This window comes from Glycine soja, chromosome 4 (genome assembly GCF_004193775.1).
Source record: "Glycine soja cultivar W05 chromosome 4, ASM419377v2, whole genome shotgun sequence".
Taxonomy (NCBI): Eukaryota; Viridiplantae; Streptophyta; class Magnoliopsida; order Fabales; family Fabaceae; genus Glycine; species Glycine soja.
Window position 1 is genome coordinate 39,436,566 of NC_041005.1, and position 11,767 is coordinate 39,448,332.

The 11,767-nt window shown below is 31.3% G+C and overlaps 2 protein-coding genes and 1 pseudogene across 2 annotated transcripts; all 3 read left to right on the plus strand.

The window, feature by feature from the left end:
• The first annotated feature begins 5,413 nt into the window (after positions 1 to 5,413).
• Positions 5,414 to 5,971, plus strand: LOC114409663 (annotated as a pseudogene).
• A 2,177-nt stretch (positions 5,972 to 8,148) lies between these two features.
• Positions 8,149 to 8,919, plus strand: LOC114410793. The gene is made up of 2 exons (XM_028374720.1): positions 8,149 to 8,226; positions 8,383 to 8,919. The coding sequence occupies exons 1-2, from the start codon at positions 8,149 to 8,151 to the stop codon at positions 8,917 to 8,919; spliced, it is 615 nt and encodes a 204-aa protein (XP_028230521.1).
• Positions 8,920 to 9,136: 217 nt separating this feature from the next.
• LOC114410794 lies at positions 9,137 to 10,422 on the plus strand. The gene is made up of 3 exons (XM_028374721.1): positions 9,137 to 9,698; positions 9,825 to 9,908; positions 9,989 to 10,422. The coding sequence occupies exons 1-3, from the start codon at positions 9,137 to 9,139 to the stop codon at positions 10,420 to 10,422; spliced, it is 1,080 nt and encodes a 359-aa protein (XP_028230522.1).
• The last annotated feature ends 1,345 nt before the right edge of the window (positions 10,423 to 11,767 follow it).

Below are 11,767 nucleotides of genomic sequence, written 5' to 3' on the forward strand. Positions count from 1 at the left end.
GAAAAAGGAATCCATCCTAAGGAAAAATTCAAGGGCTAAGTGGATGAAGGATGGGGATAGCAATGCAAAACTCTTTCATATCTCAATCAATTAGAGAAGGAGAAAGAATCTTCTAAAAGGGTTGTGCATTAATGAGAGATGGAAAGAGGAGCCACGGAAGGTAAAGGACGAGGTAAAAAAAATTCCAATTGAGTTGTGATGAGGTGGAATGAGATAAACCAACATTGGATGGCATTAATTTTACACAACTAACATTAGAGAAATATGGTGGGTTGATTAAGCACTTTGATAAAAAAGGAGATAAAAAAAGCAATTTGGGAGTGTGAGAGCTCTAAAGTTCGGGACTGGACGGTTCATTAGGGCTTTTGGGGAAACAATGAAGGATGATATCAAGAGGTTTCTGGTGGAGTTTCACTTAATAGGAAGTTTTTAAAAGATGAAATTCTACTTTCATTACCTTGATACCTAAGGTTGAGGACCCATAAGGGCTAGGGGATTACTGGTCTATATCCCTTGTAGGGTGCATGTATACAATAGTGGCAAAACTCCTAGTACGGAGATTGAAGAATGTGTTTCCTAGATTGATTGATGAGAAGCAAAGTGCCTTCTTGGGAGGGTGGAATATTCTTCATAGTGTCTTGGTGGCCAATGAGGCGGTGGAGGAAGCGAAGAGAAGGAAGAAGTGTTTAATCTTTGAGTGTTGTTGAATCATTGTATTCATTCAAACTTTTGTTTGTGAAAGTCTGAAGTAATTTAATTTTAAATAATACTTGGGTGATCTTAGATTCAGGGGGAATCTAAGACGGTGTCAGGAGTGACATAGAGAATACTTGTATAGCGAGAAGTGACAAGATAAAATATTTGTGTAAAGGAGAACTGGATACATAGCTTTGTTTGAGGAGAACTAGACAGAGAGCTTGAGCACCCCCCACCCCCCATAAGTACTTTTCTTGTATATAGATATATATTTTTAAGTTAATTAGTGTAAAATTAATTATCTATTTTATTATTTTAATAATAATAATGATTAAGGTTAGTTACTATAAAATTATAGTTTTTGTTATTATTATTGTAATTATTAAGGTAATAATTAGAATAAAATTATGTAAAACTAATTGTGTGTTTGTTGTTTTTATGATAACAGTTAAGGTTATTATCCTTTAAAATAAAAATTACTTTCAAGTTTGTGCAAAAATAGTAAATATTTTTTTTGAAAGTTATTACTTATTAAAAGTTACACATTTAAACCATTACAAAGAAAAAAATTTAGCCCCCATTAATAGATTTTTCGATTTGTCCCTACCATTAAGGCTATTACATGAGAATATTGTTGTTGTAGAACACCATATATAAATAGAAGTGAATTGTATGCCTCACAGCGGACGATTACTTGAGCTAAGAATACTTTATCCTCTCTCTTTGGTGTTCCCTGACATAAGCAATTTTTTTACCCGATAATTTAAAAAGAATTATATTATTTTGTTCTTTTTTCATTTTCCTTTCTAAACTAATCGCAACATTATTGTTTATTAACACGTGAAATAAAAGTGAGAAAATCAAATTTTTATCCCATCCAACATGATTTATCCTCCTTGGTAGTCGTAAATTAAAGCAGGTGAACCATACATACATATTATATATATATATATATATATATATATATATATATATATATATATATCCCGACCACAAGCACCACACCACCCAAATCATCATCTCCCTACAAATTCCAAAAGCGAGTTATCTCTACGAACTCTCACTTCTCCTTCGTACGTTTTTTTTTTTTTAACTTATTCACGTTATTATATTACCTTTGCTGCAAGTGACTTGGGTCTTTGGAGCCAAATACCCACCGCCTAATAGATGAGATGGATGTGCACTAGAATCACAAGCTCGATGGATGTCATGGTCATAGGTTACTTATTTGAGAAGTCAGGAAGCATTTTATTTATTTATTATGACATTAAAAGCATAAAGCTTTTATTTTTAAACAAGGTATCCTCATAATTGGAACAATCTTTTCTCCCCATGTGTTATTCTATTTGCATAGTTAAAAATTAAACCCTTGTCACTATGTTTAAAATACCCAAACTATTAGCCACTTGTGCCTCATCTAAAGTGTTAAAGTTGTTATTTTATTAATTGGTTTAATTTCTTTTCTTTTATTTTCAATTAAACCACATAACCAAAATTAATTATTTATTCCCTTTCCTACTGTTATTCAAGCAAACAGTACATATTTTCGTTTTAAATTATTACATTTTTTCTATTTATTATTTTCTCTATTTATTTAATGCATGTACCCTTTTTGCATTTTAACCTAATATTATATGTTGATCTAGTTTTTAAAGATTTTTTTAATAAGAATTTGATTTAAATGTATGATAGTATGATTTTTCTATATATTAATTTAATTATAGATTATTGCATAAGATAAGAGTATTATTTTATATTAGTTAGTAGTATAAAAGTATTTGCATTAATAGTACAAAAAAAATTTAATTTTTAAGTAATTATATTTCAGAAACTACTGTACAAATAGTATAATGTGAAACAAAAATTGCGTGAATGATGTATGTTATAAAAAAATTACATATACGCGCGATTCTATGAATTAATTATATTTTTATTTTTAATAAAATATATAATTTATATTTATTTTTAAAAATAAAAATAAGTAATATATATATATATATATATATATATATATATATATATATATATATATATATATATATATATGACTTATCTTTTAGCTAGGGTAAAAAGATATAATATATCTATGACTTTCTTTTTTATTTTAAAAATATAATAGGTTGTATAATAATTTAGATGAGTTATTATTTTTAATAAATAAAAATAAATGAGTCATATACTACATTATATGACCTATTTTTTGTGTGTGTTAATAATGTATAACCTACGCACATATGTTACACCAAAACACATATATAATCACATATAGAGGGAAAGTATGCTAAGAGCAACCCTTGAATTAAGGTTAAAAATAATAGAAAGTTGAGATTAAAACCTAAAAGTACCTGATGTGTTTGTTCTCTTTGTTACAATTTCCTCACTTTTAGCACTCGCAAGAGGCCTACATATACTAATTCCTCTACTTCTATATGGTGGAGAGATATGTGTAGATGGAGCTTGCAAATTGTGTGCCACCATTGTGGTTCTCTCAATGCATTTCAAAAAAATGTTTGAAATGAGAAGTTTGTTTTTTGCATGATGTATAGATTAAGAATGATAGCTTGAAACACACCTTTTTTCCTCATATACTAAGTAGCCCTTAATTAATGTGTGACTGAAATGGAAAAGAGGCGTGATGTTATATGGGCCCGTTTGGATGTGGCCCAAAAGATCTTTTATTATCTTATCTACTGAAAAAAGATCTTTTTTATTTTTTAAGAGTGTTTGATTATTATTTTTTTTTAGCTTTTACAAAAGCAAAAGCTCTCAGCAGATCTTCCTTTTAAGCTTAGATTCCCAGCTTCTCAAATCTCCTTTTCGGGAATCTGATCCCAAAATAAGGCTTGGACAATAATGTCCTCAAGAAAATTTCAAAATGACAAGCATACCATCCTCATTTTCTGAACCCTAAAATTTTCTCTCGTTCCTCACAACTTGTCGTGTTGTACCTTCCTCGGAATTTTTCTCCCATGCTTCCAATCTCCTTTGTCATCTCTTCCGATCATCCTTGGTCATCTCTTCCGATCATCCTTCGTCATTTTTTCTTCTTCCTTTGTTAGTATCACAGGTTAACCAATTCTTCATTAATTTCTTTTTCTTCTCAATATTGTTATGGATTAGGGTTATGCTTTTGTTTGTTTCATTAAGCTTGTGAAATGTCTCTCAATCAAGTTCTTGTGAAAAGAAAGAAAGCAAAATGATGTGATAAAAATATTGAGATTATGTTGAAAGTGTGCATAGAAGAGGTGAATGCTGGAAATAAACCTCACAACCACTTCACTAAGCTTGGTTGGGCAAATATTGCAGAAAAGTTCAATAAGGCAACAAATTTGAGATATGAATATAAACAATTCAGAAATAGGTGAGATTCTTTGAAAAAGGAATGGCAATTATGGGCTAAGCTTATTGGGAAGGACATAGGTCTTGGCTGGGATGGGGAGAAGAAAACCATTACAGCTAGTGATGAATGGTGGGAAGCCAAAATTCAGGTATGTGTTATTAAATGAAAATAGAGTTTTTGAGCATGCCACTTTTTTGTTCTTTTGTTTTTTATGTGTGATTCTTGACTTTGGGGCCAAAATTGCAGTTGCAGACTATTTTTTAGAAGCTTGAATTTTAAATTTTAGTTGATAATTTTAGTACCCTGAGACTGAAACAGTACCCTTTATATACCCTTCAAATCTATTGACATGTTCATCCGTGGAGGAAAGCATTTTTGTTCTTATTTTGCTTCATCTCTGTATATCATCACAACTTCAGAGGCTTGGTTCTAGGATTCAACTTCCAAAGGCTTACTTACTCTAATATATCTCTTATTCAAGTCGTTCTGTGAGTTTTCCTGTTTTAGTCTGAGGCTTTGAGCTTTGTTTGATAGATATGCCAAAGGCAAATTGCAGTTTCTAATTTGTTGAAACTACAAAGATTGAGTTTAGAACTGATAGAAGAGTTACCATGTGTATCAAACTAGCATTAGAATTGGTCATGGGTGTTTGTTTTTTACGTTCTTGGTTCTTATACACTACTAGAAACTAGAACGAAGTGATTGGAATTTCAACTACCATTGTTGGTTTAGAGGGCAGAGGCTCCATCGAGTTAAAAGTAAGAAAGCAATTAAAGGCCTTTGAAGTGAATTCGGATAAATGGTTTCTTCTATATATACCCTTATGTGTGTTCTTCATTCCACAATAGCTCTTACTTGTGGAGCTTTGATGATATTCTACTCCAAAGAGATCTTTGTGCTTGGCCACGGATCCGAGACCACAAGCAAGCTTCAAGGGACAACACCCCATGATCAGCTTCTTTTAGAAGCTTGCATTTGAAATTTTAGTTGATAATTTTAGTCCCTGAGACTGAAACAGTACCCCTTTATATACCCTTCAAATCTATTGACATGTTCATCCGTGGAGGAAAGCATTTTTGTTCTTATTTTGCTTCATCTCTGTATATCATCACAACTTCAGAGGCTTGGTTCTAGGATTCAACTTCCAAAGGCTTACTTACTCTAATATATCTCTTATTCAAGTCGTTCTGTGAGTTTTCATGTTTTAGTCTGAGGCTTTGAGCTTTGTTTGATAGATATGCCAAAGGCAAATTGCAGTTTCTAATTTGTTGAAACTACAAAGATTGAGTTTAGAACTGATAGAAGAGTTACCATGTGTATCAAACTAGCATTAGAATTGGTCATGGGTGTTTGTTTTTTACGTTCTTCGTTCTTATACACTACTAGAAACTAGAACGAAGTGATTGGAATTTCAACTACCATTGTTGGTTTAGAGGGCAGAGGCTCCATTGAGTTAAAAGTAAGAAAGCAATTAAAGGCCTTTGAAGTGAATTCGGATAAATGGTTTCTTCTATATATACCCTTATGTGTGTTCTTCATTCCACAATAGCTCTTACTTGTGGAGCTTTGATGATATTCTACTCCAAAGAGATCTTTGTGCTTGGCCACGGATCCGAGACCACAAGCAAGCTTCAAGGGACAACACCCCATGATCTGCTTCTGATTGACACCTCTGATTCCTTCTCTGGCTTGTTGTTGTTCACAATAGGATGCCTTCTCTTGATGGTTGCTTTTGTTAAGGACATAGACTTTCAGAGTTTCTTTGCCTAAGGGTGTGTGATGCTTCACATTTCCATTGCAGTGTGGAGATTCTTCTTTGAGAGGAAGCTTGGGGATCTTGCACATGAGTGGCCTAGGCATGCTGTTGGGGACATTGCATTGGCCATTTCATGGGTCTTTTTTCTTGTGTACACATGGAGAGAGTAATATGATTAGTTAATTTATTTAATAACTTTGTAAGTTTTTGGTGCTTGTGGTTGTAGAAACAACATGGCCCAAATTGGCCTTGTGAATGCTCAGATTCTTGACATAAATGGAGAACCATTATATGAGTTCTGTTCTTCTTCAAAGAGAGAATGAAAGAGGTTGTTGAGTCAACTTTCTGGTTCTTCGGTGCACAGCTTCATTATTTAGAATCTGTATTGGCAACTTTTCTTGATTGCTTTTCAATTGGGAGCTCAAGTAATTAGTGTAAACTTCATTTTCTACATTGAGTCCTTACAAAAAATTTACAAGTTTTTTACCCTGTTTCTGACTTCAATTGTGAAAGTTCTGAATGTATATTTTTCTTGTTTTGCATCCATAAAAAATTGCCCTTACAAAAAATTTACAAGCTTTTCAATTGTTTATGACTTCAATTGTGAAAGTTCTGAATTGCAAACTTATATATATATCTCCTTGTGGCCACACCTTCTGCAGGATGTGCTCAAGGGAGCTTATGGTTAGTAGGGGGAATTGCCCTCTCTGCAACAATTTCATTTTGGAGATTCTTGACATTTTCTGAGTTTTTTTTTTCTATTTTCTGTATAACTTCTGGGAAATTGTTGTGTTTACTATTTTTTTAACTTTTTTTCTGATTGATTGTTACTGTTCTTGATTATTATTATTGCTATTTTGGGTTTGTTTCTCCCCTTGTGAGGTGCTGTTCTGAGGTGTGAATAGGAATGCGGATGATCATGTTAATGTTTCTTTCTTGCCATGCATAGAGATGAAGTTTTCGGAGTTAGTTTGTATTTCCCTGGCTCATTATTTTTCTTCTGTATATGATAGAAGTTATGTAATTAGTGTTGCGAAATGGAGATGATGATGAGAATGGATAAGGCATACAATTTCTTTCATGCGAGTCCTTACCAATGATTTATTTTTTCCTTCCTCAAGTTAGGAAGGCATATTTCTGCAATTCAAATGATAGAGCTAGCGATAAAGACAAGTTTCTATGTTCTATAATCTTGCTTTTTTTTTTTTCATGAATGGATTTGAAAATTCTCAGCTTATTAATGTTTCTAACTGGGTGATATAAGTTATATTGCTTATTTTTCTGTATCCCAATTGGGGTTATAAATTTGAATTCCACTCTGAGGTCGCTGTACATGCACTACATTGCCGTGAGTCTGTCACCACTCTTACTGTATCGGCGATATTCCATAAATTAGGAACATAAATATCATCATTTGTACAGCTGCAGGTAATTCAAATGACTAAACCTGCAATTCCAATAAAACTAATTGAGGAAGTTCTAATTCAAATTTAACTTATATTTGTTTATGTAGCATTCATTTAACGAGAATGCATCGTGTGTAAGCAGCAAGACATTGCAATGCTATTTACACCACGGTAAACAATAAAAAGTTGCCTCTTTCTTGGCATCTATATATCATCAGCTGGTGCTATAATCACTGGATCTGACTCCCGAAATGAATGATCCTACTTAATTCTCACAAGATTCTGATGCATGGTTTGATGAGGTATATATATATATATATATATATATATATATATATATATATGTTGAGACTACCCTGCTTTTACTTTGCTGCTTTTTTGGTCCAAAATTCAAACCTTGCAAGTTATGTTTGTTATATATATATATATGCTACACTTTGATTTTTAACTTCTGTGACTTAAAAATGCTTGTTTTCCCTTCTAGTTTCTCTCATTAGCCACTCTCCTACTCATGAATGGGATCAAAGGAAGATGTTCTGTGCATTTCTTTGTGGACCCTATAATGTAATATAATACTTATCCTAATAAATATTTAAGAAAAATTATATCTTTCAATTATTGTAGAAAGAATATCTCTTGAAATTATATCCTAATAAATATTTAAGTAAAATTATTTAAGTAAAATTATATCCTAATAAATATTTAAGTAAAATTATTTAAGTAAAATTATATTTGGCAATTCTTTGGTATGTTTTGCAAGAAAATTGTAGTTAAATTTTCATGAGCTTGGAAGTGATGGCCTTGGCAGTGAGCGTATGGTAGGACCTGTTCTATAAATATTCTTGGTTTGTGACAGCTTTAATGTGTTGGGTAGTTGGTAGTCACGTAGCTTTTATGGTATGGCTTTTTGTATATATGGGATTTCGAGTTATAATATTTGAAAGCAATACATGTGCCTTATTGTTAGACAAGGGCATTATATTGAGAATGGTCAGGTTGTTGTTAGGAGGACTTATATTATTCCACAGGTTAACATATGCAGAAATTCATATTGGATTGGGTTTTGCTTAATTTAAATTATATAGGAATGTCAACCTTACCAAATATATTTATAATGAGATTGATTTTTATCTCTTAATTCTTATGCCAAATATATATTATAATTCTTATTTTTTATTTTATAGGAGGATCCTGAAATAGCAAAGTTTAGAGATCAAGGCCTCAAATTCTTACCTGAGATGGAATTCCTTTTTAAGGGTACTATTGCTACTAATTTTGCAGCATATGCACCATCTAAAGATTCAAGACAATATGAAGGATTCAATACAAGAACAAAAGAGACAAATGATAGCATTGATGATAACACTGACATGGAAGTGAATGAGCCTGAGATAGACACGACAACTCAGAACACGTCTTTGGCAAAGGAAAATGGACAGAGGAAGAGAGGAAGAGAGGGTGATAAAAGAACTGGGGTTGCTGCCAAGCTTTCCTCACAATTAGATCGTATTATTCAAACATTTGAATCTAGTGTATCTGCTCCAGACCCAACTAGCATTACTGCATGTGTAGCAAAGTTGAAAGATCTACCAGGACTTGAGCATGGGAGTGAATTATTTTACAAAACCACTAAACTTATGAAAAAAAGGGCAAACAGGATCACCTTTGTTGCTTTAGAAGAGCCTGAGCTACAACTTGGATGGATCAAGTCTAAAACTTAAGCACAAATTCCTTAGTTTCTCCTCTATTTGATATCATTGACACTTGCTAGTTTTGCTTGGTTATGAACCTTGGTTGTGTTATGGATCTTAGTTTTTAATTTCAGTTATGTCATGGATCTTTGATTTTAATTTTGGTTATGTTATGGATATTAGTTATGGTTTGGTTCTTGATTTTTTTATTTTCAGTTGTGTTATGATTTTTTTTTCCTTCTACAGGATGTCTTCATCATTATCATCAAATGACTCATCACTATCATCAAATGACTCTTCATCTGACGATGACGATCACATTACGAAGAACAAAGTGTTGATGTTTGTTGTAGCTAATGTTACCAATTACTTCATGAAATATGTTGTGAAAAATCCATGTAGAAATTCAAGCATGACAGGCCATTGTTGGGTATCTGAAATTCTGAATGGTCATCTAATACGTTGTTATCAGATGTTTAGAATGAAGAAACTTGTCTTTCTTGAATTATGTGATATCTTGGAAACCAAGTACAACTTAAAGAAAACTCGAAATGTCAGCATTTATGAGCAAGTTGGCTTGTTTTTATACATGTTGAGTCAACTAGGTTCTGTTCGTAATTGTGAGGAAAGATTTCAACATTCAGGTGAAACAATATCTAGACATTTCCATAATGTCTTAGAAGCTGTGTGTATGTTTGCAAAGGATATAATTAAGCATGTTGATCCATCATTTAGGGATACTCCTGATGAGATTCTAAAAGATGCTAGATATTGCCCTTACTTTAGGGATTGTATTGGTGCAATAGATGGTACTCATATACGAGTTTGTGTTCCCTATCATCTACAAGGAGTCTATATTGGTCGGAAAGGCTACACTACCACTAATGTCATGGTTGTTTGTGACTTTAGCATGTGTTTCACTTTTGTTTGGGCAGGTTGGGAAGGTTCTGCACATGATACTAAGATATTTATGGAGGCTTTACGTAAGCCTGCATTGCATTTTCCACATCCTTCTCAAGGTACTTAAAATTTATATATTATAAATATATGCATCATTATAATTTTGTGTTCTAACATGCTCTATTGTTTTATTCTTTAGGTAAATATTATCTTGTTGATTCTGGTTACCCTACTTTTATGGGTTTTCTAGGACCGTACAAGAAAACTAGGTATCATCTCCCGCAATTTAGAATTAGGCCTAGAATCAGGGGAAGAGCTGAAGTTTTTAATTATTATCATTCCAGTCTTCGAAGTACAATTGAACGTGCATTTGGTTTATGTAAAGAAAGATGGAAGATATTGGGTAATATGTCACCTTTTGCTTTGAAGACACAAAACCAAATCATTGTTGTTTGCATGGCTATACATAACTTCATTCAAAGAAATGACAAGAGTGATGGAGAATTTGATTCGCTATATGAAGATAATGAAGATATAGATAGTGATGAGGATGAAAGTGAAGTTGGTCCTAGTACTACAACATGGGAAGAACCGGATGAACGCTCAAAGTACTCTACAAATGAAACGATTTAGAGAGAATCTCTAAAGAATATGTTTCCAACACGTATTTAATTTCTTTATTTTTTAATACTATAAGGTTGCATGTTTATGGTATGGGTATATTTAAACAATTTTATATTAAAAGACATTATTGATCGTATTATTACCAGGTTAATGATATTTTATATTTTGTTATAAATTATAATTACATAGATAATAATTAAATTACAAACTAGAATGTATGTGACAACATTACTAAAACAATAAATTAATTAGATTTTAAATATGAAAAGTAATTATGTAGAAAGGCGTATAATTATATTTTTATGAATTTTATTTTTATAAAAATAATTATTTTTTAATCAAAATTTCTAGAAAATATATAACAATATTTTAAATATAATGATAAAGTTAAAATATTTTTATAAATGAAATAGAAGAAAAAAATAATTTTTATTATTTTTAATAATATTTAATTATTTAAGGCATTTAATAATTATATAATAATGTTTAAGTATTTAATTATTAGTTTTAATAATGTCAAAGCATATAATATCCTTTTTGGTAATTTTAATTGTGCAAAAGATCTTCTACAATTTCATCCAAACATCATATTAATTTAAATAAGTACTTAAGAGTTTATCATCCAAACATCAAATTAACTTATATAAAAGTAACTTTTCAGATAAGAGCTTCTTGGATAAGTTCTTTCTCTATAAGATCTTTTTACAATAGTACTTCCAAACAGGCATAGTATTGGTCTTCTAGATTGAGGAGAACTTTTGTGTAGGAAAAGGGTCTATTGGCAGATTTAGTGTTGTTTTGAGTTTTGTTACTTCGAGTACAATGTGTAAATGGTTGTCAAACCAATGGGTTTGGAAGGAGGATGGTACTTCTATCTTTTTTTCCAGTTAAATTAGACTCCATTGGTTGTCAAGATACGATAAGAATATAATAAGTATTATTGCACATTACATAAAACAACGAAATAACATATGATATGCTCAAATTTAAAAAGTATTATTGTTTCATTAAAATTACTTATAGAAAATTATAAATAAATTAATTTTAACTAAACTATAAATAATTATTTTATTTATGCAATTAATTTTTTTATAATTACAAACAAATTATATAAGGTTTTTAAAATAGTTAAGTATTTTCCTTTGATAAATATTTAATAATAATTATCTATTTTTAATATTTTAATTAATAATTAATTTAAATTTATGTGTCAAAATTATGATTATTATTATATATAAGTTAGGTGTAGCGGTAAGATCGGCGATTTTGTACGGAACAGAATGTTGGGCGGTCAAGAGCCAACATGAGAATAAAGTAGGTGTAGCGGAGATGAGGATGTTGCGGTGGATGTGTG

Bases quoted from the DNA above. Each gene is read 5' to 3' on its own strand.
- LOC114410793 (XM_028374720.1), top strand. From the start codon at position 8,149: ATGTGCCTTATTGTTAGACAAGGGCATTATATTGAGAATGGTCAGGTT. The intron at 8,227-8,382 runs GTTAACATATGC...TTTATTTTATAG, and splicing joins GGACTTATATTATTCCACAG to GAGGATCCTGAAATAGCAAA.
- LOC114410794 (XM_028374721.1), top strand. From the start codon at position 9,137: ATGTCTTCATCATTATCATCAAATGACTCATCACTATCATCAAATGAC. The intron at 9,699-9,824 runs GTACTCATATAC...TTGTTTGGGCAG, and splicing joins TTGTATTGGTGCAATAGATG to GTTGGGAAGGTTCTGCACAT. The intron at 9,909-9,988 runs GTACTTAAAATT...TTTATTCTTTAG, and splicing joins TTTTCCACATCCTTCTCAAG to GTAAATATTATCTTGTTGAT.